The sequence below is a fragment of the Dendrobates tinctorius genome, unplaced genomic scaffold (genome assembly GCF_039654945.1).
Source record: "Dendrobates tinctorius isolate UK_male_01 unplaced genomic scaffold, ASM3965494v1 ptg000201l, whole genome shotgun sequence".
NCBI lineage: Eukaryota > Metazoa > Chordata > Amphibia > Anura > Dendrobatidae > Dendrobates > Dendrobates tinctorius.
The window spans coordinates 12304923-12332708 of NW_027361868.1; the positions used below are offsets into that span (position 1 = coordinate 12304923).

Genomic DNA, 27786 nt, shown 5'->3' on the forward strand with positions numbered 1-27786 from the left:
GTCTTGAGTGGACGGACAATGAAACTTTTTTTTGTGTGCGTCAAAAAATCAGATAGCAACAGATCTGTCGCTGTCCGCCATGCGTTATAATGGACACCTATTGGCGGCGGATCCGTTGGCAACTGTTAATTGACGGAATCCGCCAACGGATCCGCCTTTTTATGCTGAGCACGCCCAAAACAATTTCCTTTAACCCCTTAATCCCATGTGACGTACTATCCCATCCATGTGCCCTGGGACATAATTCCCAGGGACGGGATAGTACGTCACAACAGTACTTCCCTGAGCCCCCCACAGCAGCGCGATGTGCAGCGCTGCTGCGGGGGTCTCTTTCCCTACAGGTCCCCGGATCCAAGATGGCGACGGGGACCTTCGGGGTCCTGCAGGGAGCTGACTTCCTCAGTGCCTGCAAAGCGCAGGCATGAGGAAGTCTGCGTCTATGCCTGTGACAGATCGCTGATCTGTCACAGTGATCTGTGATGTGACAGATAAGCGATCTGTCACAGGACAGTGATGTCCCCCCTGGGACAACCTAATAAAGTAAAAAAAAAAAAGTGTAAAAATAATTTTAAAAAAATCGCTAAATAAATTAGGGGGAAAAAAAAATATTCCCCAATAAATTCATTTTTTGGAAAAAAAACAATAGAAGTACACATATTTGGTATCGCCGCGTCCGTAACGACCTGCCCTATAAAACTGTCCCATTAGGTAACCCCTTTAGCGAACCCCTTAAAAAATAAAAATAAAAAACGAAGCAAAAAATAATGATTTATTATCATACCACTGAACAAAAATGCAATAACGCGCGATCAAAAAGACGCATATAAATATCCATGGTACCGCTGAAAACGTCATCTTGTCCCTCAAAAAACGAGCCGCCATACAGCGTCATCAGCAAAAAAATAAAAGTTATAGCTCGCAGAATAAAGCGATGCAAAAATAATTATTTTTTTATATAAAAATAGTTTTCATTGCATAAAACCGACAAAACATAAAAAAAGACCTAAATGAGGTATCGCTGGAACCGTACTGACCCGAAGAATAAAAGCGCTTTATCAATTTTACCGCACGCGGAACGGTGTAAACGCACCCCCCCGAAAGAAATTCATGAAACGCTGGTTTTTGTTCATTCTGCGTCCCAAAAATCGGAATAAAAAGCGATCAAAAAATGTCACGTGCCTGAAAATGGTACCGATAAAAACGTCAACTTGTCCCGCAAAAAATAAGACCTCACATGACTCGGTGGGTCAAAATATGGAAAAATTATAGCTCTCAATATGTGGTGATGCAAAAACTATTTTTACAATAAAAAGCATCTTTTAGCGTGCGACAGCTGCCAAACATAAAAACCGCCATAAATAGTAAATCAAACCCCCCGTTATCACCCCCTTAGTAAGGGAAAAATAATAAAATTAAAAGAAAATGTATTTATTTCCATTTTCCCATTAGGGCTAGGGTTAGGGCTGAGATTAGGGTTAGGGGTGTGTTGGGGTTAGGGTTGGAGTTATAATTGGGGGGGTTTCCACTGTTTGGGCACATCAGGTGCTCTCCAAATGCAACATGATCTCAGTTCCAGCCAATTCTGCGTTGAAAAGTCAAACGGCGCTCCTTCCCTTCCGAGCTCTGCCATGCGCCCAAACAGTGTTTTACCCCCACATATAGGGTATCAGCCTACTCAGGACAAATTGGACAACAACTTTTGGGGTCCAATTTCTCCTGTTACCCTTGGGAAAATAAAAAAATTGGGGACTAAATGATCATGTTTGTGGAAAAAATACGATTTCTTTATCGCCTTATTGGGGGACACAGATTACCATGGGTGTATGCTGCTGCTGCTAGGAGGCTGACACTATGCAAAAAACAAGAGAATTGACTCCTCCCCGGCAGTATACACCCACCGACAGATACCAAGTACCTCAGTTTGTGCTTAGTGTCTGTAGGAGGCGGACCGGGATCTCCCCAGATCCGCATCTAACCATTTTCTTTTAGGTTTTGTGTGTGTGTATTAATCTTTTCCCATTTATTTTCCAGATTCTACACCGGGAAACAGGGGGTCAATGTTCACCCTGCTTTCCCATATCATGCGGCTGAGCGAGCAGTGTGGTGTCGCCCACATCGCAACTCTCAGTACCGCAGGCAGGACTTTTTCCATATCACCATTCGGTGCTATGGGCGGACGACAGGTGGCCGGTCCTTGCCAAAACAACTCCTCATCCCTATCCCAGGACAGGGCTGAGAGGAAGACGGTGGTCGCCATCGCTCCCAACAAAAGGACGCCGTCTTCTACGTGACACGGGTAAGAGGACCTCTCCCAGCGGCCTGTTCCCTACTCATGCCCCTGTGGCCCTCCTCTTCAGGGACGTCAGGTAAGATCCTAACGATCCCTTAGCCCCGCATGTCTCAGGAAGCAAGAGTGGAGATGAGTCTACATTTGAATCTCCCGCCCCTACTAGTCGCGCGTCTCTCATATCAGCCGCGCTCCCTGTTAATACAGAGGCACATAACACCGGGGGTCTTCCTGGGCTCAGGGGGCTCTTTATTATTTGGCAGGGTAGCGCAGGCTCACCTTAATTAGCGGCGCCGCGGGTGTCAGTGTAGAAGCTCGGGCGGGGAGAGAGACCGCTCTCACTTTCACTTTCTCTTTCAGCCGCGCTTTCTCTTTCCCCACTCTGAGCGCGCTCCCTGTTACACTGGGCGCGCTTTCTTCTCTGAGCGCGCGTTTTTCTCGCGCCCTCTCCACCCTATCACAGCTTGTCTTTCTTTTTAGGTGATGTCACTCTCTCTTTTACCGCGCCCCCCCTCTGCTATTGCCAATCTCCTCCGTGCGCCAAATCCCGCCCTCCGGACTCACAACCAGTTCTCTCCTGCAATTTTCTCTGCTTCCTGCGCTGCTTGGGGGACACGTCAGGGTCCGGCTGCTCGTCAGATTCTTGGTAGGCTCGGCGCTTAATGGCAAATTGGCCCCCCTCTGCAGTTCTTTTCTGTGTAATGCAGCCATAAGGCGTATCTTTTCCTGCAACAGCTCTGTCTTTCAAGCCCACCGTTTCCCATTACGCCTGTGCACGCGGTAACAAGAAGTGGGCTTCAGGTCAGTCATCTGTCCGTCCTGCAGCCCTTCATTTATGTCGGCCTCTCAGGAGCACATGATTCCCGGGATGAGGGTACTTCCCACCTTCCAGAGTGGGCCGTTGCAATGTCGCAGTCGGTCCCCGATCTGACTAAAGTCTCTGAGTCCCTGGTCCAGGTCTTAGAACGTTTGCCTCAGTTATCTACAGCCACCTGTGCACCGACCACCTCTCAGGGTGGGTCGTCCGCACCTGACCGCGACCTTCAGAGGGACAGGCCGAGTAGGATTTCTAGGAAGCGTGTTCTGTCTGGCTCATCTTCCAGTTCGCTAGGCCCGTCGGCTTCTCCCAGGTGTCCTTCTCCATCTTCAGAGGACGACCCTAGGTCTGACGACGATCCCCAATCGGGATCTAGTTCAGAGGCAGATAACATATCTAAAACGCGGGATATGGTCGATAGTCCTCTTTCTGCCATCTTCCAAACTTTGGAAATTACGCAGGACAAGCCTTCTCAGGAATGTTCTATTCCATTTAAACGAGCGAAGCCTCCATCCCGAACCTTTCCGAACCGCAAGGAGTTCGATACTACTCTAACCAAACATTGGGAGCACCCTGAACAACGCTTTTCAGGCCGCAGGTACTTAGATGTCCTGTATCCCTTTGATGTGGATCTGCTCACAAAATGGACCAAAGCCCCCGAAGACACGAATCTGCCCCGGGTGGTTCTTCCGAGGGAAAAAAATTTGCGCCTCTGTCCAAAGAAACTCAAGCCCTCAAACGGCTGAAGCCCATTCCCCTTCGGCTCGGCATGAAAGTTCTGGGGAAGATGGTGGCTTCCAGGGAGGCAGTGCCTTTTGCACAGTTTCATCTTCGCCCCCTTCAGCTGTCCCTCCTCTCAGCTTGGGACAAGACGACGTTGTCCTTAGACCGCCCCATTCTGCTCCCTCTCAGAGTGAGGCATTCCCTGACTTGGTGGGCAATGCCTACGTCAGTCCTCCAGGGGAGGTCCTTCCTCCCGCTCCAGTGGCAAGTCATTACCATCGATGCCACCCTTCTAAGTTGGGGAGCGGTTTTCCATCAGAGAACGGCCCAAGGACGCTGGAATCCACAGGAAGCCCTGCTCCCTATTAATCGTCTCGAAATCAGAGCAATCTTCCTGGCCCTTCTTCGCTGGCTACCTCTTCTCGTCGGCAAGCCGGTCCGCATTCAGTCGGACAACGCCACGGCTGTGGCGTACATAAACCATCAGGGCGGCACGCGCAGCAACCAAGGATGTCAGCAGTGGCCAAGATACTGCGCTGGGCAGAACGGTACGTTCCAACAACCTCCGCTGTGCACATTCCAGGGGTAGAAAACTGGGCAGCCGATTTTCTGAGTCGTCAAGGACTAGCGTCAGGCGAATGGTATCTTCAGTCCACGGTCTTCGATCAGATATGCCAGCGCTGGGGTTATCCGGATGTCGACCTCATGGCATCTCGGATGAACCACAAGTTTCCACGTTTCGTAGCCAGGTCCAGGGACCCTCTAGCCGTCGCTTGCGGTGAATTCCGTGGTCCCAGTTCCAACTTCCTTATCGGTTTCCACCTCTTGCCTTGATCCCAAGAGTGGTCAAGAAGATAAAATCGGAAGGGTGCCAGTGATTCTTGTGGCTCCAGACTGGCCAAGGAGGCCTTGGTATGCGGAACTGGTGAACATGCTCGCGGACGTCCCCTGGAGGCTTCCAGACCGTCCGGATCTTCTCTCGCAAGGCCCCCCTTTACCACGAGAATTCTCGTTCTCTGAATTTACCGGCAGGGCCATCGAGGCTGCAATCTTAAGAGATTCAGGTTTTTCAAACCAGGTGATTCAGACGATGATCAAAGCCAGGAAACCAGCCTCTTCCTTTATCTACCTTAGGCATTGGAAGGCCCTTTTTCCGTTGGTGTGACGATAAGAGTCTTTCCAATGTCCTTTTCCATTCCGTCCATACTGGGTTTTTCTCCAGTCTGGCTTAGATTCGAGTCTATCTCACAGTACTCTCAAGGGCCAGGTTTCTGCTTTGTCTATCCTTTTTCAAAGGGAGCTCGCTTCCTTACCGCAGGTTAAGACATTCCTCCAAGGAGTCGCTCACGTGGCTCCTCCTCATCATTCACGATAGAACCGTGGGATCTCAATCTCGTTCTTAGCGTTCTCCAAAAAGCACTGTTTGAGCCCATCCAGGACATTCCTTTGTCTTTTCTGTCATGGAAGGTAACCTTTCTAATTGCCATAACATCCATCAGAAGAGTTTCTGAATTAGCGGCCCTGTCATGTCGTTCTCTTTATCTGGTCCTCCATCAGGATAAAGTCGTCCTCAGGCCCGTTCCTTCTTTTCTCCCAAAAGTGGTATCCTCCTTCCACATCAACGAGGATATAGTCTTCCATCATTTTGTCCTGCTCCTTCTCACCCTTTTGAGAAGTCTCTCCACAAACTGGACGTTGTTAGAGCCTTGCGTGTTTATCTCGCTAGGACTGCTTCTTTTCGTCAATCCGATTCATTGCTGGTCATCTCTGAAGGTCACCGGTAAGGGCTTCCGGCATCCAAATCCACGATCGCTCGCTGGATTCGTTCTACTAGGATTCGTTCTACTATTCTGGAAGCATACCGTCTTCAGGAAAAACGGCCGCCTTCGGGAGTGAGGGCTCACTCCACCCGGGCGGTGGCAGCTTCGTGCACCGTTCGGCACCAGGCTTCGGCTCTGCAAATTTGCAGGGCCGCGACCTGGTCGTCTTTGCATACGTTTGCGAGGTCCTACAGGGTTCATGCCCAGGCCTCGTCTGATGCAGTCGTTTGGTAGGAAGGTCCTGCAGGCGGCGGTGGCGCATCGGCCGACCTAAGCCCTTCCTGTTCTTTCGTTCCTTATTGCTGTTCCCGCCCTTGGGACTGCTTTGGAACGTCCCATGGTAATCTGTGTCCCCCAATAAGGCGATAAAGAAAGATGGATTTTTGGTTCTTACCGTAAAATCTCTTTCTTGGAGCCTTCATTGGGGGACACAGCACCCTCCCTGTTTAAATTGTATCGTGTTGGGTCCTTGAGTCCCTTGTTCGGTTGGTACATACCATATGTTTATTGTTCCGTGGCTTCTCCTACTGCTTTCTCACCAACTGAGGTACTTGGTATCTGTCGGTGGGTGTATACTGCCGGGGAGGAGTCAATTCTCTTGTTTTTTGCATAGTGTCAGCCTCCTAGCAGCAGCAGCATACACCCATGGTAATCTGTGTCCCCCAATGAAGGCTCCAAGAAAGAGATTTTACGGTAAGAACCAAAAATCCATCTTTTTTTATTTTCATGCCCGGGCATTATAAACTTCTGTGAAGCCCTTGGGGGTTCAAAGTGCTCACCACACATCTAGATAAGTTCCATAGGGGGTCTAGTTTCCAAAATGGGGTCATTTGTGGGGGGTTTCCACTGTTTAGGTACATCAGGGGCTCTCCAAAAGCAACATGACACCCGCAGACCATTCCATCAAAGTCTGCATTCCAAAACGTCACTACTTCCATTCCGAGCCCCGACGTGTGCCCATACAGTAGTTTTCTCCCACATATGAGGTATCGGCGTACTCAGGACAAATTGGACAACAACTTTTGGGGTCTATTTTCTCCTGGTACCCTTGGGAAAATAAAAAAATTGGGGACTAATTGATCATGTTTGTGGAAAAAATACGATTTTTTTATTTTCACGCCTGGGCATTATAAACTTCTGTGAAGCCCTTGGGGGTTCAAAGTGCTCACCACACATCTAGATAAGTTCCTTTGGGGGTCTAGTTTCCAAAATGGGGTCACTTGTGGGGGGTTTCCACTGTTTAGGTACATCAGGGACTCTCCAAAAGCAACATGACACCCGCAGACCATTCCATCAAAGTCTGCATTCCAAAACGTCACTACTTCCCTTCCGAGCCCCGACGTGTGCCCATACAGTAGTTTTCTCCCACATTTGGGGTATCAGTGTACTCAGGACAAATTGGACAACAACTTTTGGGGTCCAATTTCTCCTGGTACCCTTAGGAAAATAAAAAAATTGGTGACTAAAAGATCATGTTTGTGGAAAAAATACTATTTTTTTATTTTCACGCCCAGGCATTATAAACTTCTGTGAAGCACTGGGGGGTTCAAAGTTCTCACCACACATCTAGATAAGTTCCTTAGGGGGTCTAGTTTCCAAAATGGTGTCATTTGTGGGGGGTTTGCACTGTTTTGGTACATCAGGGGCTTTCCAAACGCGACATGGTGTCCGATCTCAATTCCAGCCAAAAACGTCAAATGGCGCTGAGCTCTGCCATGCTCCCAAATAGTGGTTTAACCCAACATGTGGGGTATCAGCGTACTCAGGGCAAATTGCACAATAACTTTTAGGGTCCTGTTACCCTTGGAAAAATAAGAATTGAGGGTGAAAAGATCATTTTTGTGGAAAAAATATGATTTTTTTTAATTGTACGGCTGTATGTTATAAACTTCTGTGAAGCCCTTGGGGGTTCAAAGTTCTCACCACACATCTAGATAAGTTCCTTGGGGGGTCTAGTTTCCAAAATGTGGTCACTTGTAGGGGGTTTCCACTGTTTAGGTACATCAGGGACTCTCCAAACGCGACATGGCGTCCGATCTGAATTCCAGACAATTTTGCATTGAAAAAGTCAAACGGCGCTCCTTCCCTTCTGAGCTCTGCCATGCGCCGAAACAGTGGTTCCCCCCCACATTTCAGGTATCAGCGTACTCAGGACAAATTTCACAATAACTTTTGCCATCCAATTTCTCCTCTTACCCTTGGTAAAATAAAAAAAATTGAACCTGAAGTATTTTTTTTGTGGAAAAAAGTTAAATGTTCATTTTTTTTTTTTTAAATATTCAAAAAATTCCTGTGACGCACCTAAAGTGTTAATAAACTTCTTGAATGTGGTTTTGAGCACCTTAAGGGGTGCAGTTTTTAGAATGGTGTCACTTTTGGGTATTTTCTATCATATAGACCCCTCAAAGTGGCTTCAAATGTGATGTGGTCCGTAAAAATAAAATGGTGTTGCAAAAATGAGAAATCGCTGGTCAATTTTTAACCCTTATAACTTCCTAACAAAAAAAAATTTTGGTTCCAAAAGTGTGCTAATGTAAAGTAAACATGTGGGAAATGTTACTTATCAACTTTTTTGTGTGCCATATCTCTGTGATTTAAGGGCATAAAAATTCAAAGTTGGAAAATTGCGAAATTTTCAAAATTGTTGCCAAATTTCCGTTTTTTCACAAATAAACGCAAGTTATTTGAATGAAATTTTACCACTAACATGAAGGACAATATGTCACGAGAAAACAATGTCAGAATCACCAGGATCCATGGAAGCGTTTCAGAGTTATAACCTCATAAAGGGACAGTGGTCAGGATTGTAAAAATTGGCCTGGTCATGAACGTGCAAACCACCCTTGGGGCTTAAGGGGTTAAAGAATTTTAACCCCAAATTCCGCTCTGGCAGCAAAAAAATTCTCTGTCTCTCTCTCATCATGTCACTTTAAATTTCATGAAAAATCAACAAAAAATGGATCCTGTGTCATCCGTTTGTGGCAAAACGGAAACGGATCCGATTTTTCACACTCTGGCGGATTTTGACTGACGTCAAAAAACTGAAGTGTGAAACAGGCCTATCTTCTGCTAATGTCAATCTGTCTTATTGGAGGATGATTAATTAACATGCTGGAAAACTACATGCAAGTTTTCAGATAATTGCGGCAGTTTTGCAGTGTGGTTTTGTGTCACATCCCCCTGGAAGTCCTGGAGTTAGACAGTCACCTCTGGTAATGAATCGCAGGTCTTCTTTAGAGATGCTGTGATTCATGTCCCATATTAAATGGATGTCGTTTCCTCTGGTGCTAAAGAGGTTAACGACCCTTTCTATGCTGGTCAGAAACATGCAGCTCCATTTCAGATGCTTCTGATCTGGTCATTTCCTCCTATAAAAACTGGCCAGACATTCTTGTTCCTGCTGGTGAAAGATTTGTCTTCCTGTGCTGTGCATTAAAGCTAAGTGGTTGGAGTGGGGTAGTTGTAGTAGAGTTCTGTAGTTTGCTGTAGTATGTGTGTGTTTTTCTCCTGGTCCCTGTTCCAATTTAGTTTATGTCTCCCTGTCCCTATTGTTGGTTTGTGCTTTTGTATGATAGAGGTTTTCTGTTATCCCTGTTTTGTCTTTGTGTCTGGTTTACCTTACATTTCTGTCCCATGCCTCATGGTAGGGGACAGATCAGGGTTTAACAGGAGCATAGTAAAGGCAGAGACTCGGTTCTCTCTACCTTCAAGAGTACCCCTAGGACAGGGATAGTTAGGGTCCCAGTTCCAGGGACAGTTTGAGGCCCTCCTTCCTTACCAAAGACCATCACAGTGTGACATTTTGGCTGTAAGAACTTGTCCCACTTGCAGCCAAAAAATGCATCTTAAAGCCGTGGCAGTTAGTGCTAAATATTCATAGAAGCCAATTTATAAAATCGTTTGTGCCAGAAATCAGTCATAAAAATGTTTGCACAATAATTTGCTGATCGCTGGTGGTACAACCATTGGGAACCCCAGTGATCCCAAGAATGAGGCTCTGCAGCCCAGTCCTGAATGGAGTGGACTTGTGCATGCTTGACCTCCACTTTATTAATTCTCTATGGGACTTTTATGCAATAATTGTCTTTTTCCAGCAGTCTTATTGACAGTCAGTGGAGAAGAGGTCATGTATTTGCACTTTCTCACCATTCAGGATGGGGTGTACCAGATCCTCATTCTCGGGATCACTCGGGATCTCAGCAGTTGGACATCCAATGATCAGCAAGTTTCTATGAATAGAGCATGACTTGTGATTTTGGTAAAAAACCTTTAATGTATGATAATATAACCTTTCCCATCTTTAGATATGTCAGATTGTAAAAACAAGCACTTATGCAAGTTACTGCTTATTAATATTTTATACTGTTCTTGGGATATTAACACTTTTCTATTGTTTACATCACTTTTCCTAGGAGACCGACCACCGATGTCTAGCTTGTAAGTTGCTGAAGCTGGAAGGGAACAGGAGGTAACAACACGCTCCAGAGATCCTGGACAGCTTCAAAACAGTGCTTATAAGCTCTATAAAACAGAGCTTGTAAACACTGTCTCACAGTAGTGGTCGGTCTCCTCGGAGTCAAGCTATAAAAAAAAAGAAAAGTGTACATGTTTCAAGAACGGCTGAAAATTATAAAACACAGTAACTTGCAAAATTGCTTGTATTTGTAAGCACTATCCAGCAATATTCATTTATGAAGAGGAGTATAACCCTGTAAGGCTTTCTCTGCCATGGCTTTAGGTCAAATTTAGATGTTGGCTTAGACATGAGATGCTATCCTAAAGGGGTATAAAAGATCCTTCTGCTCCATATAAGGGGATCAGTATTACTGGTGAAAATTGGGGGCCTCCTACAGATGTTGCGCTGGTCCAGACGATTTAATAGCGCTCTAGTTTAGTTCCACACGTCTATGCGCCACCTTTGCGCAGCTAAATCTACCATCTTCTGTGCCCTTAGGGTATTCTACAAGATCAAGAGCCGTAACGCACACATGAAGACTCACCGGCAGCAGGAGGAGCAGCACCGGCAGAAGGCACAGAAGGCTGCGGTGGCAGCGGAGATGGCTGACACAATTGCAAGGACTATAGTAAGGACTACTCTGCCCACAGACAACGTCATGTCGTTTGATCCCTTCAGCCTGATTAAAACCTTAGAAGAAGACTTCGATGATGACGTGGCCCAGGATCTAGAAGATGTCTTGGAGGAGACAGAGGTCATGCACTCTGACTTAATCTTGGATGACGAGGATGTGGATTTACTGCAAGATGGTGACTTGTAGCCCAGCGTGGTCATCAGCCACTAAGATTTACTCCTGACATTCATGGCCTGCATAACATATACACATAGAGTTATAGGTGGGGGTTCATTGTTTTTGGTAGGTGGCCATCATCATGTCCTGTAACATGAGTGGAAAGCTTCACCTCATCATATTATTGATTTTTTTTGCTGTCGTTAGACTTGTTTACACGTGTGGCCGCCGTATTGTGGACTGAGCCAATGAATCCCCAATTCAGGCCACAACGTGGATTCTCTGGTGTTTAGGAGACAGACTCGATTGGTGAAGGAAACCCAACAACGCTCCAGGGAAACATGAAGTCCCTATAAATACATAAGCCTGGGATGCCCTGAGGAATTCTTGACTCTAGTTAAAATAGTGTCCCCCATGACAACACCTCCTGTCATTGCTCTGCTGGTTCATCTTTGTCATAGAGACACTCTATGGCTCCAAACCCAATGTACGCAGACAAAACTGCCATGGAACAAGCCACTTCATATGTCGAGATTGTGGTTATCAAAATGATTATTTATCCTAATGTTCCTATGACCAGACCAGGCTGGAAAAAGCCATCGCACTGGAAAGAAGTGTTGTCATAGGGGCTATAACGTGTAGTAATTATAGGAGATGTTGTATAATCTTGCATTCGTTCCTCTCAGTTTTCAGATATGACACATAGAAAGTAAAAGGGAATTTCTGAAGACCCATCTGTTCTAAAATGGATTTTTCCACACACTGACTGTACATGACTACTAGCTATTCTCCAACCAGTTTGGACCTAGCACTGGAATATCATAGGGATGTATAAATGGAGGACATTGCTTTACATGGGTTTTGTTCCTAATGGACATTATTAATTATTTACAGGCTGTTGGGTCTCAATTCTTAATCAAAAAACAATTTGTTGCCCATAGCAACCAATCAGAGCTGAGGTTTCATTTTTTAAACAGCTCTAGTAAAATGAAAGCTGCGCTGTGATTGGTTGCTGTGGGCAACCGGTTTCTGCCTCATCAAAACTGAGGCCTAGGAAAAGTGAAATCAAAACTGAGGCCTAGTAAAAGTGAAGTCAAGACTGAGGCCTAGGAAAAGTGAAATCAAAATTGAGGCCTAGGAAAAGTGAAGTCAAAACTGAGGCCTAGGAAAAGTGAAGTCAAGACTGAGGCCTAGGAAAAGTGAAGTCAAGACTGAGGCCTAGGAAAAGTGTAATCAAAACTGAGGCCTAGGAAAAGTGAAGTCAAGACTGAGGCCTAGGAAAAGTGAAGTCAAGACTGAGGCCTAGGAAAAGTGAAGTCAAGACTGAGGCCTAGGAAAAGTGAAGTCAAGACTGAGGCCTAGGAAAAGTGAAGTCAAGACTGAGGCCTAGGAAAAGTGAAGTCAAGACTGAGGCCTAGGAAAAGTGAAATCAAAACTGAGGCCTAGTAAAAGTGAAGTCAAGACTGAGGCCTAGGAAAAGTGAAGTCAAGACTGAGGCCTAGGAAAAGTGTAATCAAAACTGAGGCCTAGGAAAAGTGAAGTCAAGACTGAGGCCTAGGAAAAGTGAAGTCAAGACTGAGGCCTAGGAAAAGTGAAGTCAAGACTGAGGCCTAGGAAAAGTAAAGTCAAAACTGAGGCCTAGGAAAAGTGAAATCAAAACTGAGGCCTAGGAAAAGTGAAGTCAAGACTGAGGCCTAGGGAAAGTGAAGTCAAGACTGAGGCCTAGGAAAAGTGAAGTCAAAACTGAGGCCTAGGAAAAGTGAAATCAAAACTGAGGCCTAGGAAAAGTGAAGTCAAGACTGAGGCCTAGGGAAAGTGAAATCAAAACTGAGGCCTAGGGAAAGTGAAGTCAAGACTGAGGCCTAGGGAAAGTGAAGTCAAGACTGAGGCCTAGGGAAAGTGAAGTCAAGACTGAGGCCTAGGAAAAGTGAAATCAAAACTGAGGCCTAGGGAAAGTGAAGTCAAGACTGAGGCCTAGGGAAAGTGAAGTCAAGACTGAGGCCTAGGAAAAATGAAATCAAAACTGAGGCCTAGGGAAAGTGAAGTCAAGACTGAGGCCTAGGGAAAGTGAAGTCAAGACTGAGGCCTAGGAAAAATGAAATCAAAACTGAGGCCTAGGGAAAGTGAAGTCAAGACTGAGGCCTAGGAAAAGTGAAGTCAAGACTGAGGCCTAGGAAAAGTGAAGTCAAGACTGAGGCCTAGGAAAAGTGAAGTCAAAACTGAGGCCTAGGAAAAGTGAAATCAAAACTGAGGCCTAGGAAAAGTGTAATCAAAACTGAGGCCTAGGAAAAGTGTAATCAAAACAGGCCTAGGAAACGTTAAGATGTTACCCACAACAACCAGACCTGATTGGTTGCTATGGGCAACTCCTCTGCCTCAAAATGGTTACCTGCTATCATTGATATTAATCTAGTGCAGTATGTCAGTATACACGTCAGTCATTGGCCATCAAAAATCTAAAATTTGAGCTTCAGGCTTAATTCCCTTAGAGCTTAGCACCATTTTGTCTTACAGTCCTTAGAAAGCAAAATGGCGTCTGTTGTTTTCTTCTTCAGCATTTACACAGAGGTTGTAATGCTCTTGATGAGGTTATGAAAGAACTGATTGTATTTTAATTCAAGTGTTTTAATAGGATTATTTTTATTAGTGTTTTTCTTTCTTTCTTTCTTAAGGTGCGCACTTCCTCAGTCACATGGGACCCCGGTGTATAGCATATATATTAGGCGTTCATTTGCCTCTGTGGCCAATCAGATCACTGGTTTATTCTCTAACTTGCGCAGGATTAAAATAAAGGCGATGATCTGATTGGCTGCGAAGCACAATTACGTCTGTGAGGTTTTAGGTGGAGAATGGCCATGTTTTTTCTTCTAATACTGGACAGCTGTCGCTGTATATGCATGTCGGTGCAGAAAATCTGCTGCAGACATTTGAGTGTTAGCAGGAAAAACACTGGGTAAAATACACACTTTTTTTTTTTTTTACACGTTTTTATGTTTGTTTTTCACCATTCATTTGAATGGGCGACAATTGCTGCAAAAATGCTAAAAGAATCGACACGCCGCAGATTAGAAAAAAACACTTTGATGGTTCAAATTTGCAAAGGAAAAAAAATAAGCCGCGTGTGCGCGAGATTTCAGTAGTGTCATTCACCTCGCCGGTACTGGAAAGTGCAGCGTTTTTACCCGGGAAAACCGCGCTGCAAAAATGCACCATGTGAACAAGCCGCAAAGGCTGATTTTCTCGTGCGAGTGCTATCTGGGGTCACTCGTACCTAAGATATTCTATAGGGCTCTGCACATGTCCGATTTTTTTTTTTTTTTTCTCGGGCCGAGTGGTTCGCGAAAAATATTAAAATATTGCAGTAAATGTCCGATTTCCATCTGATCAAAATCGGCAACGCAAGTCTATGGATCCGTGAAAAAAAAAATCAGATCGCTCTCAGATGACATCAGAGTGCGGATCGATTTTCAAAGACTGTCACAATGGAGAAAGTGAAGACATTTTTTTTTTTTTTTGGTCCACGTACGAGAAGAACTGATGGCACACTGGTCAAACTTTGATAAAAAATAAAAAATGAACAAGAAGCTTGTTTTTCTTGTACGTGAGAAAACTGAATGCGTTGAATGAGCCCTAACACTTTTATTAGGCTAATGCCTAGCAACTTAGCCGGGATCCTCTGGTTATACTGTAATGGGCCCCACTGTCGAGGAAACTCCAACCTGCATAGCCTTAAACAACGCCACGCCATCCTCAGGTAGTATGTGGTATTGCAGCTCAGTCTTGATCACTTTAATAGAGCTGAGCTGCAATACCAGACATAACCCATGGACAGTGGTGGCGCTGTTTCTGGAAGAAAACAGCAATGCTTTTTTTCATTAATTCTGCACAATCCCTTTAATCACTTGAACTGGAGACCCCCCCCCCCCCATTAGACATGTGTGAGCGTATACATACCAAATAAAGAATGTTACCGTGTTTTATGAAAATATTTAACTGCTGTTAGATTTCCGATGGAGGAGATGTAAATATTTTTTTTTTTTAGGCGATTGATTGTAAATTGTATAAAGATGCAGCGATGATAGCCATCTAATGGGCGGACAGTGCTTGCCCTCATCCTTTTCCTGTGCCTTTCTATCGCTGCTGATCCTTTGTGAATTACAAAAGGGTTATTGTTTTTATTGTTACTGTACATGTCAAGCGAAATGTCTGCCCAGATCCACTGTACGACTCGGAGAACTGCACTTTGTACAAACCGTTGCCTTATTACCGTTCTTCAGCACAAGAGGGCAGTATTGTTGTTGGGTTTGTACTTATTTCCACAATAAAATGAAAAATATTCAGAATTGAGAGTCCTCAGTGCTTGATACCTTTTAATGGCTAACTGAAAAGATGGACTTTTATTTGTGTATTTTTCAGGATATGGTCAGTGCAAATTTTGGTGCAGATTCTACATCTAACTTCACTTATACAGTATGCACAGAAAAGTTTCTGCACAGATTTACAACTGAAAACTCGCTGAGGCGTATTCAGACCGATGGGAAATCATGTAATTCGTCAACAACAAAAAAACAGATAGTGGTCAAATTACTTAATGTATTTTTCAACTTTTGGGGATATATTTTTTTTTTTTGCTAAAATGCATGTAAATGGAGCAAAATAAAAAAAATAATTTTTGCAATTGGGTTTCATTAAAAATTTTGCACAGTTTTGTGTTTTTTGGCCTTTTGCAGCACCATCTATTTCTGGCTGCAGAATGAGTTAACTGAGAATTTGTCAGTGACTGCATTCTCATGGTCAGATGGGGAGTTTGTAACTCTATTCTGTTGTTGTCTTTTTTGCTGAGCTCCATTCAGCTGGTTTTTGACCACAGACCCCATCAAAGATGAATCTGCAGGAAAAAGAAAGAGCCTTTACAAGAGAAACGATGCAAAATGTTTAATAAAACCTAATTCCAAAAATTATTTTTCCTACCAAAATTAAATAAAATTAAAAATTGTCCCCAATGGGGAACAATCCTGTTGAAGAGACGCTTGGTTTCTGATATAATTTCACATGGTCTGCAAAAAAAACACGGTTACGCGTCTGTTTTTGATCCGAGTCACAGATCAAAATTATTCATTCAAGTCTTTGCCTAGGAGTCTGTGAAAATCACGGACAGCCCAAGAAAGTGTGATTAATCTTTTAATCTCCAATGAAACACTAATGGTAAAAACTGACACTGACCAAACAGTGATGAAAACAGTGATTAATTACGATCTGTATTTTTACGTACGTGAAAAATCCCGGATGTCTGAATTAGCTTTTTTGGAGCCCTCTGTATTTTTCATCAGTATTTGTAAGCCCAAACAATTAGTGGGACACAAAGATTTTCACATTTTTTCATGTTTGGCCTCACTTCTGGTGTCCAATGGGCAGTGATAGAAAATTTCCTGCTGTCCTGCAAGGCTTTAGGTTGTGCGCACAGGTTGCGGATTCTGCTGCGGATCCGCTTCGGATTTGGCCCTGCCGATCTGCAGCAGATTCTGCTGCGTAGTACAGCACCCTTAAAGTCTATGAGAAATGGAAAAAACAGTGCACATGCTGCGGATTTTTCCGCACGGATTTTCTGCAGATTTAAGGTCCCGTTACATTTAGCGATGCACCAGCGATCCCGACAACGATACGACCCGGTCAGGATCGCTGGTGCATCGCTAAATGGTCGCTAGTGAGCTGCCACACAGGCAGATCTCACCAGCGATGCAGCGGCGGTCGATACTTACCTGTTACACGCAGCGAGGATGACGTCTTCCACTCACGTCCATGGAGTCGCTCGTCGGCGCCAGCAGGAAGCCGACGACGAGAAATGGAGCTGCACGATCTCGCGCGATCAGCGATTTCCAGCGGGGAGCCGGGTCGGAGGTAAGTGTCACATGTAGCGATATCGCTGTTGCGTCACAAAATCGGTGACGCAGCAGCGATATCACTAGTGATCTTGCTATGTGTGAAGGGGGCTTTAAATCCGCAGCAAGTCAATTCTTTGTGCGGATCCGCAGCGTTTTGACACCTCCATTATAGGAATCCGCAGGTGTCAAACGCAGGGGAAATCCGCACAAAATCTGCTCTAAATTCCCAGGTAAAACGCAGGTCATTTTACCTGTGGATTTAGCCCTTAGGGGAAGGAAGTCTGGCCACGGTCCTATATTAGGAAACTGATACTTGAAGGGATTTGTCTGGGAATTTAAAGCGATGTTCTAGGATAAATGATCGGTGGCCATTAGAGATGAGCGAATCAGGGAAACTGAATTTGCCTGATCGTGCAGATTTCCCTGGAAATTTGATTACTGAAGAAGTTATCCGCCAATGTAATATTCCTTATAATAAATGTAAAAAAAAAAAAAAAAACCCTATAATCCCCCATCTGATGTTATCACATCTGATCCCCACTGCTCACTGAAATCCCCAGGCCACTCACACTGAGCTGCGACTTCTGGCTCTGATGAGGCTTTGGAGAGTTCCGTGCTCATAAGGTCCTGACGGTCATTGTGACCTTGTGCACAGAACTGTCTCTGCAGCCATTGCCTCCCACACTAAGTGATCGTGGATCATTGAGGAGTGGGAACCAGGGGCCTATGGCTAGTGTTTGGCAGGAAATCGATAAATTCAAGCTGGTTTAATTCCCGTAAAAGGACTAAGCTTGAATCGCCCCCGCTTTTAAAATCCAAAAATAAAAAGTACTACCAATAAACATATTTGGTATCGATGATGTTGCAAAAGTCTGACATAAAATGGGTGAACTCATATGGTAAATGTTAACATGTTATTGGCCTTTGGCTCGATCCTGGACTATGGTGACTTGATGGATGAACGATTTGTAGGAGGATCGATCTTGTGTGAGTCTAGATAGGTCCACCAGGGTCTTCTCCGCCATTATCTTGATAGTAACAAGCCATTGGATTGCTGGTCTTCCTCTTCCCTTTGTTCCTTCTATTCTTCCGACCATGATGTCCTCCAGTGATCGCTCTCTTTGTATAATGTGTCCACAGCAGACAAGTCGTAGCTTGGTGATCCTTGTATGGGAAAATTTAAAAAGCCCAAAAAATCAAAATATTATATGTAACCCCAAAATGACACCATTGAAGACGACACTTCACCATGGAAAAAACAGAAATGAAAACGTTACGGAAAAATGGAGTCAGAAAATGGCGGAAACCAAATATTCTTATCACTGACGTTCCATATTTCCTCATCTCTCTATAGACCCTGCAGGCTCGGTGTCGCTGCGCTCGTTCTGACCCGGAGAATCCGTTACCACACAACGAATGGCGTAAATGCAGCACCCGAGGCACAGTGATGATTTGGGGTTTTTCTCCGCCATCATTTCCCTTCACCAGGAATGTTCGCCCCCGTTTTCAGCGCACTGTACGATAAAATGAAATTGTTTTATTCAAAACTACAACTCGTCCGGCGGAAATCAAGGTCATGATGGACGGAGAAATGAGAAATGAAAAAAAGTTATGGCTCTCGGAAGACGGGGAGAAGAAAACGGAAAAACTGGTGGAAGGTAAGGAGTTAATATTCACATTAACCAGATACAGGAAAGATGTATATCTTTGTACCGTGTTAGCCAGTAGATAGAAAAATATTCAGGATTGAGAGTCCTCAGTAGTTGATACCTTTTAATGGCTAACTGAAAAGATGGTAATACATTGCAAGCTTTCCAGACTACTCAGGTCTCTTCATCAGGCTAGACTGATACAAAATCTGAAGTCACATATTTATGCACAATACAGCTTCACGTCACTTGTCTTATCTATTGCATTTTTTCTAGGCTGTATTGTGCATAAATATGTGACTTCAGATTTTGTATTAGTCTAGCCTGATGAAGAGACCTGAGTAGTCTCGAAAGCTTGCAATGTATTACCATCTTTTCAGTTAGCCATTAAAAGGTATCAACCACTGAGGACTCTCAATCCTGAATATTTTTATTAACCAGATAGGAACCAAACTGCCCAAATCAAAGATGGCCGCGAGTAATCTCCTCCCCCAAGAGCCTCTTTCTGGTGTGTGACGTACAGAACACTATACTTTCTACTTCCGTCTTCATCTCTATGGTTGTCACCAACGCAGAGAAGATGCGCCGGAAGGGACGTCATCGCTGAGGGTCAAAGGGACATGAGCGCATGTGGAGGATTTGCCCTTCTCTCCCGCAATGTGCTGGCGGCGGCCCGTTGCCAGGTAAGGCATAGTCGCTATAGAGACGCAGGATAGACAAGGTGTTCGTCGCAGTCATCCGTCTTTTATCAGAATGTGGGACTACAGGTCTCAGCGTGTCCTGTGTAGCCCGAAATGGCTGTGACAGATTCCGCTTCACCCCACTGGCTTGTAGAGAGAAAGCCTGGCCCGCCCGGCCTGTGTCACCCATCACTCACAGACTCTCCTGCTGCTCTCCGAGCCTGTGAGTCTCTCCCACCTGCCACAGTGATAGAGCCTGTGAGTCCCTGTCGTGGAGAGATTGAATCCTGCCCACACTCCTTCCCCTTCCCACTCTGAGCCTGTGAGTCTCTCCCACCTGCCACAGTGATAGAGCCTGTGAGTCCCTGTCGTGGAGAGATTGAATCCTGCCCACACTCCTTCCCCTTCCCACTCTGAGCCTGTGAGTCTCTCCCACCTGCCACAGTGATAGAGCCTGTGAGTCCCTGTCGTGGAGAGATTGAATCCTGCCCACACTCCTTCCCCTTCCCACTCTGAGCCTGTGAGTCTCTCCCACCTGCCACAGTGATAGAGCCTGTGAGTCCCTCTCGTGGAGAGATTGAATCCTGCCCACACTCCTTCCCCTTCCCACTCTGAGCCTGTGAGTCTCTCCCACCTGCCACAGTGATAGAGCCTGTGAGTCCCTCTCGTGGAGAGATTCTGAGTCCTGCCCACACTCCTTCCCCTTCCCACTCTGAGCCTGTGAGTCTCTCCCACCTGCCAAAGTGATAGAGCCTGTGAGTCCCTGTCGTGGAGAGATTGAATCCTGCCCACACTCCTTCCCCTTCCCACTCTGAGCCTGTGAGTCTCTCCCACCTGCCACAGTGATAGAGCCTGTGAGTCCCTCTGGTGGAGAGATTCTGAGTCCTGCCCACACTCCTTCCCCTTCTGAGCCTGTGAGTCTCTCCCACCTGCCACAGTGATAGAGCCTGTGAGTCTCTCTCGTGGAGAGATTGAGTCCTGTCCACACTCCTTCCCCTTCCCACTCTGAGCCTGTGAGTCTCTCCCACCTGCCACAGGTGGAGAGATTGAGTCCTGCCCACTCTCCTTCTCCTCCCCACTCTGAGCCTGTGAGTCTCACCTCCTTCCACCCCACAGTGATTGGCAGCTATTCTATTTGAGCTATTCGCTGTATATGTGACACCTGCTTAGATTTCTTTCTGTCCTGTAATCCCTCTTTGATTGGAGCATCTTTTTTCCCTTTGGCTTCTGTCCTAGGTGCTGAGAACACAGCGGCGTCCTCCCTCTTGTGCCTGTGCTGTTGCCCACACTTACAGGCGCAATGTAACGTGAGTACAGTGGTGCGGTGTCTGCTCTCTGAAGGTCATATTGGATGACAGTGACCGGCTCGTGGTTTTTTCCTGTCTGAATTTCTCCATTGAATAAAGCTGCTGTTAATTGTTTCAATTAGTCACAATGAAGAAAACTTTGTAAACGGTCATCAGCTCCTGTAGTCTTCTGTCTCCTTGGTGACACTGTGAGATCTGTACAGTTCAGTGTTGCTGTCACATTAGTGTCTTTATTTCTTACAATCCACTGGATGTATAGTGAAAAGTAGAGACCTGATGGGCAGCAACATGGCTGCTGCATCTGATCTCATAGTATTGGCAAACTTTATTTAACCCTTTCGCGCCTGAGCCTGTTTTTGCCTTCGTGACCAGGCCAATTTTTTCAATTCTGACCAGTGTCACTTTATGAGGCCATAACTCTAGAACGCTTCAACGGATCCTGCTGATTCTGACATTGTTTTCTCGTGACATATTGTACTTCAGGATAGTGGTAAAATTTCTTAGATATGAACTGCGCTTATATGTTAAAAAAATCGAAATTTGGCAAAAATTTTGAAAATTTTGCAATTTTCAAACTTTTAATTTTTATGCCCTTAAATCAGAGAGTGATATCGCACAAAATAGTTAATAAATAACATTTCCCACATGTCTACTTTACATCTGCACAATTTTGGAAACATAATTTTTTTTTTTTTTAGGAAGTTATAAGGGTTAAAAGTTGACCAGCGATTTCTCATTTTTACAACAAAATTTACAACACCATTTTTTTTAGGGACCACCTCACATTTGAAGTGAGTTTGGGGGGTCAATATGACAGAAAATACCCAAAAGTGACACCATTCTAAAAACTGCACCTCTCAATGTACTCAAAACCACATTCAAGAAGTTTATTAACCCTTCAGGTGCTTCACATGAATGAATGGAATGTGGAAGGAAAAAGTAAACATTTAACTTTTTTTCACAAACATTTTACTTCAGAACCATTTTTTTTATTTTCACAAGTGTAAAAACAGAAAATGAACCACAAAATTTTTTGTGCAATTTCTCCCAAATACGCCGATACCCCGTATGTGGGGCTAAACCACTGTTTGAGCACACGGCAGAGCTCAGAAAGGAAGGAGTGCCGTTTGACTTTTTCAATGCAGAATTGGCTGGAATTGAGAGAGGACGCCATGTCGCATTTGGAGAGCCCCTAATGTGCCTAATCAGTGGAAACCCAGACAAGTGACCCCATTTTGGAAACTAGACCCCTTAAAGAACTTATCTAGATGTGTCGTGAGCACTTTGAACCCCCAAGTGCTTCACAGAAGTTTATAACGTAGAGCCATGAAAATAAAAAATCATTTTTGTTCCACAAACATGATCTTTTAGCCCCCAATTTTTTATTTTCACAAGGGTAACAGGAGAAATTGGACCCCAAAAGTTTTTGTCCTGAGTACACTGGTACCCCATATGTGGAAGAAAACTACTGTTTGGGCACACGGTGGGGATCGGAAGGGAAGTAGTGACGTTTTGGAATGCAGACATCGATGGAATGGTCTGCGGGTGTCATGTCGCGTTTGCAGAGCCCCTGATGTGCCTAAACAGTGGAAATCCTCCACAAGTGACCCCTTTTTGGAAACTAGACCCCCCCAAGGAACTTATCTAGATGTGTGGTGAGCACTTTGAACCCCCAAGTGTTTCACTAAAGTGTATAATGTAGAGCCGTGAAAATAAAAAAATCATTTTTGTTCCACAAACATGATCTTTTAGCCCCCAATTTTTTATTTTTACAAGGGTAACAGGAGAAATTGGACCCCAAAAGTTGTTGTCCAATTTGTCCTGAGTACACTGGTACCCCATATGTGGAAGAAAACTACTGTTTGGGCACACGGTGGGGATCGGAAGGGAAGTAGTGACGTTTTGGAATGCAGACATCGATGGAATGGTCTGCGGGTGTCATGTCGCGTTTGCAGAGCCCCTGATGTGCCTAAACAGTGGAAATCCTCCACAAGTGACCCCTTTTTGGAAACTAGACCCCCCCAAGGAACTTATCTAGATGTGTGGTGAGCACTTTGAACCCCCAAGTGTTTCACTAAAGTGTATAATGTAGAGCCGTGAAAATAAAATCATTTTTTTTCCACAAAAATGATCTTTTAGCTCCCAATTTTTATTTTCACAAGGGTAACAGGAGAAATTGGACCCTAAGAGTTGTTGTCCAATTTGTCCTGAGTACGCTGGTACCCCACATGTGGGGGGGGGGACCACTGTTTGGGCACACGGTGGGGCTCGGAAGGGAAGTAGTGACGTTCTGGAATGCAGACTTTGATGGAATGGTCTGCAGGCGTCATGTTGCATTTACAGAGCCCCTGATGTACCTAAACAGTGGAAACCCCCAATTCGAATTCCAACCCTAACCCCAACACACCCCTAACTCTAGCCCTAACCCTAGCCTGCCTACCTGCTTTTTTTTTCTTTACTTTTTTTTTTTATTTTTGTGTTTTTTATTTTTTGTATTTTTGACTCATAGTAACGCCACTTCTCCTCTGATCTCACACTGGCAGATGATCAGAGGAGAAGCAGCATTACTATATGACAAGATCGCTGCCCGGCACATAGTAACGCCACTTCTCCTCTGATCTCACACTGACAGATGAGCAGAGGTGAAGCAGCGTTACTGTGTGACAAGATCGCTGCCTGGCACAGCTGTGCCAGGCAGCGATCAGCTGTGCCAGGCAGCGATCTAGTCACACAGTAACGCTGCTTCACCTCTGCTCATCTGTCAGCATGAGCTCAGAGGAGAAGTCGCGTTATAATGAGGGAGATCGCCGGGAAACAAGCAGCTTTCCCAGCGAGCTCTCTCATTGGCTGCTGTGACGCGACGTCATCAGGACCTGAACCAATCAGGTCTCGATGACGTCGGGGGTCCCCAGCATGCATTGTGCACCGGGATCCCCGCGTTATAAGGTATGAGGGGGTCCCGGGGGGCACAAAACCGCCGACAGTAGATAAACGTCGGCGCTGCACAAAGCCCAGCAAGCGCCAACGTTTATCTACTGTGGGCGGTCGCGAAGAGGTTAATAGATTCCAATTCATCCAATATATCTATCCATGTGCCTATCCCATATCTGCCCATCATCTGTACATGAACTCTGATTACAAGAACAACTTTAAAGAGACATTAGGCACGTAGACTCCCGTCCCAACGTTCGTTGTCTAGCCCAGGGGTCTCAGCCAAGCCTGCTAGTGTTTTTCACAGGGACAGAAAACCTCTGATAGGCTATGTGCCCACGCTAGTGTTTTTAAACGCTCAGGAAACTGATCCCCTTCCCAGAAAATGCGCATCTTTTTTCCGCTTGTTTTTTTGCAAAAAAAGCCGCGCGATTTCTGGGAACATTGGGGAAGGCTAAAAACGCTCAGCAATGCGGAAATTAATGAGCAGGCCGTGTCTTTAGCCGCTAAGCGATTCCTGAGCGTTTAAAAACGCATGCATTGGCACAAAAAGCCAAAATCACATGCAAATTAATTTGAAGCATCTCTGCAGCGTCTGAGCCGGCACAAACGCTGCAGAAACGCTTAAAAAAAAAAAAAACGCAACGTGGGCACACAGCCATAAGTCTACCCTCATACTGCATTTTTTTTCCCCCCAAGACTTCGAAACCCACGTAATTTAATGCAGAATTTGCTTGAGGAAACTCGCCTTTTTTATTTTGAGAGAGAGGTTTTGGACTTTTCTCGAAGGCGTTTTGGGAAGAGTTTTCCCTGCAGCGTTCTTTGCTGCCTTTTGATTGGACAGTGCCTGGGTTGGAACAGATTCCATCAGGATCTGCTTCAAGGAAATGACATACACTTTTTTTTCACCCTGGGAGTTTTTCAAAACCTATTCAGGGGGGGAAAAAAACCTCCAAAAGCTGCCTATGGGGATATCAAAGTGGATTTCAAATAGAAGAATTCTTCAGGAGTTTTTGAATATTTGAGTTTCCGTTCCAAAAACTGCTGCAAAAAAATCTCTGGATGAACATACCCATAGAGACTCCTCACTCCAGGGGGAAAAAAAAGGATTGTCAGGGAAGTGATGGTGGGGCCAACGATTCACCTCAGATGGTCAGCAGGTCCCTCCAAATTCAACAGGTTCATCTAATTTGCACGGGCTCCTTTACCTCACCTGCTTCCTGCCCATCCCTTACTTCTGACTAGCGCTGGTGGAAATCAGGTGGTGGCTACAGAAGTTTCATTGAGAAGAGAACACAAACTGATTTTGAGTTGTAGAAATTTCTCCACATGAATGAATGTCCTTTACAATTAACATAATGCCATAGTCTGACTGAAGCATGTATATATATCAGGTGCCCATTGTCTTTTTTTTTTTTTTTAAAGAAATACCAGCCGTGTGGTACCCACAGAGACATCAACAGCTCCTCCAAATAATCTACAAACCAGAGTGCAGAAGTTGGTAAGTTTCTGGATGTTTTACACATTTGATAATGTAAATGTTTCATGCATTACATTAGTGGCATCTCCCTAGGATAATCGATGATCATCCAGGGTGTGACTGAATGAGGGAGCTGGAGGGCTATAATCCCTTCACAGGAAAAACCAAGGGCCCGATTCATTATTGCATTTACATCTTTTGTTTGCTAGTCTTTGGTGTTTTTTTTTTTTTTTTGTCCCCCTTTTTTTTATTTTCACATTTATAACATTTGCCATTATGGACATTGGTATTTGTTTTCCATTTGTATTTGGTATTTTGTTAACTCCTTCATGACCTTGGGATTTTCTGTTTTTTTTTTGCGTTTTCATTCTTTGCTCCTCTTCTTCCCAGCCATAACTTTTTTTTCTTTCCCATCAATATGGCCATGTGACGGCTTGTTTTTTGTGGGACCAGTCATACTTTTGAACTACACCATTGATTTGACCATATAATGTACTGCAAAAAAAAAAAAAAAGGGGGGGGGTGACTTGAGCTTTATATTTTTTTTTTTTTACTTGCTTCGATAGTCCCCTTAAGAGATTTGAAGCTACAATCTTCTGATCACTTCTATGTGTAGCAGAAATGACCATTTGCTATGAACGCCGGCTACGTGGGCGGCCCTCATAGCAGATCTGCAATGACAAGCACTTGGGTCTTTTGCAGACCCCTGGTTGTCATGCCAACGCATCAGCGCCCTGCGATCATGTGACGGGGGGGGCCGAAGGGTAGGGTTGATGAAGCGTTTCTGGCGCGCTCATGTTAAATGCTGACTCGAGATTGATAGCGGTATTTAACATGTTAACAGCTGCGGGTGGATCGCGATTCCACCCACGGCTTTTAGAGGCATATGATAACTGATCAGATCAGCTGTCTTGTGAGGAAAAGGTGCGAGCACAGCACCAGAGCCTGCATCAAATACAGGAACACAACCTATAACCATATATAGTCGCCAAGTTTTTGCATAACTGTACTCCTGTCTCTTCACCCTGGAGTAATTTTATTCATGCCTTACATTTTTGTGCAAATTGAGACATTTTGCACCAAAGAAAAGGTGCGAATACAGAAAAAGGCAAAAAAAATTTTCATTTTGTGCAAAATTCATGAACCATGAGCACCAGTTTGAAAACTTAGGCTCAAAAACCATCAAAAAATACAACAAAAAAAAGTTAAAAAAAAGTTTTTTTTCCAAAGAATGCTGCAGAAATGACCAAATTCATAGTGGAGTAGATATCAGAAACTTCTGTTAGCAATCTTTGGTGTCTGAATTGGTGCTAGATATGTAGAGACATCTGGACCCTACGTTCAGTTTGTGGATGTGTGGTGAGGGAGGAAAATGATCCACAGAACACATCAGTGCTTTACAAGACATTTATTTTCCTTCATACAGATAAGCACTACTGATGAACCAGACATCCTGTACAAGACGATAGAAGTGTTAGCGAAGGGCCATGATAAGTCAGTGCTGGATAGCTATGAATACTTCACAGTCCTGGCAGCTAAGGAGCTCGACCTCTCTCTGGAGGTGTAAGTATGAGGGGCAAAAAGCCTATACGCTGCAGTTCAATTTTTGTGAATTTAATCTGCCATTAAGAAAATCACTATCCCAATATATACTGGTTAAAAATGAAGTTGCTCAAATCAGCAGTTTCCGTCGATCACTCCATTTTGCCAGTGGAAGTTGACCTTGTCCACACTTGTCATCTTCCGTGACGACAGGAGATAACTTGACATTAAATGCTGGCCAAATATTTTCTTTTTACAGCAAAGTTAAAAATTTAGACTAGAGGGCAATAAGCTCAATGGCCCCTCTTCCACTTCCTGTCACTTCTCTCAGATCTTCACAAACTTATTTAATCTTATTTCTAGGCATGAGCCAAAGAGGAAGATTGAACGTTTCACTCTGTTAAAATCGATCCACATTTTCAAGAAACACAGAGTCCAGTATGAGATGAGGACACTTTATAGATGCTTTAAGGTAAGAACTCGAGGAACATAGCTATACAGATACAGCTAAAAGCTGTTGTTCCTTGAAAAACATGGGAGGGGGTCCTAGTATTCATCTCCATATAATGCCTCTGTGGACACTTGGTTTCCTAACCCCCATCATCTGCAGCTGACACATCTGACTGGCAGCACAGCCGACGTATACTTAGAATATATCCAGCGCAACGTCCCTGAAGGTGTCGCCTTGGAGATCACAAAGGTAAATGGAAAAATGACCTGGGCTTGTCTGAGTGCACACAAAGATTTCTGATCTGAGCTCTGGATTACTGGGGAATAAAATAAACCTGAACACTTTATTCTACTTTCAGACCAAACTCGAGAAACTACCGGAACATCTAAAACAGCCGATATGGGACACGCTGGACAAGGAACAGAAAGAGTCCTTGTGACCTGTGCCGCTGTTGTGAAGCTGTTATAATAAATGTTGTATTGCATGGTTTGCCACATGCCAAATGTTTTTTTTTTCTTACAATACCTGACACAGAATAGACCTATACACTAGGTACATGTGGGCCAATACTAGCATCATAACCTTATTAGTAGCTTCTTTCACAATAGGCTCAAGCAGTAAGTCTAAAAATACTTGTCCTCTAGTCCCTTCTGACATTATATGTGAAGCAGGACACCGGAGGCATGCGGTGGTCTCGATCTACACATATCCGATCATTGCTCACCACTTACATAACAAGTACAAATCTCGATCGAATGAAATGGGCTGGATGCCATAGCCTCATGGATAGATACCTCTGCGTTGCCGGAACAAGGCTGCACGTATACTCTCAGCGTGGCTTCTCATGTTCCAGGGAAGCAGCGCCAATGAGACTCTGTGAAAACAGTATAATCTGCTGTCACTAATGCTCTTCATACATTTGTTACAACCAGGAGAAAAGTGAATACTTACATCAAGCTGCGGCCTGTGTG

General features: G+C 44.6%; 2 protein-coding genes across 4 annotated transcripts in view; both read left to right on the forward strand.

The window, feature by feature from the left end:
• TRERF1 (transcriptional regulating factor 1) overlaps positions 1-15236 on the forward strand; it is a 213170-nt gene extending 197934 nt beyond the window's left edge. For both annotated transcript variants that reach the window (XM_073553435.1, XM_073553436.1), the window contains one exon: positions 10602-15236. In XM_073553435.1, coding sequence (XP_073409536.1) covers positions 10602-10923 — 322 coding nt within the window. In that variant the 3' untranslated portion in view covers positions 10924-15236. The remainder of the gene's footprint in view (positions 1-10601) is intronic.
• Positions 15237-18956: 3720 nt separating this feature from the next.
• On the forward strand, positions 18957-27304 carry MRPS10 (mitochondrial ribosomal protein S10). Of its 2 annotated transcripts, none has more exons than XM_073553438.1 (7): positions 18957-19107; positions 20341-20411; positions 24768-24843; positions 26249-26385; positions 26728-26836; positions 26975-27064; positions 27174-27304. In XM_073553438.1, exons 1-7 carry the CDS (start codon positions 19045-19047, stop codon positions 27252-27254), a joined length of 627 nt encoding a protein of 208 aa, XP_073409539.1. In that variant the 5' UTR covers positions 18957-19044; the 3' UTR covers positions 27255-27304. The 2 variants fall into 2 exon arrangements, with proteins under 2 accessions (XP_073409539.1, XP_073409538.1); XM_073553437.1 differs by lacking the exon at positions 18957-19107 and adding an exon at positions 19204-19362.
• Positions 27305-27786: the final 482 nt, after the last annotated feature.

Excerpts from the sequence above, each read along its gene's own strand:
- MRPS10 (XM_073553437.1), top strand. The coding sequence starts at position 19,219 with ATGGCTGTGACAGATTCCGCTTCACCCCACTGGCTTGTAGAGAGAAAG. Across the intron at positions 24,844-26,248 it reads AAACCAGAGTGCAGAAGTTG|ATAAGCACTACTGATGAACC; the intron begins GTAAGTTTCTGG and ends TCCTTCATACAG. Across the intron at positions 26,386-26,727 it reads CTCGACCTCTCTCTGGAGGT|GCATGAGCCAAAGAGGAAGA; the intron begins GTAAGTATGAGG and ends TCTTATTTCTAG.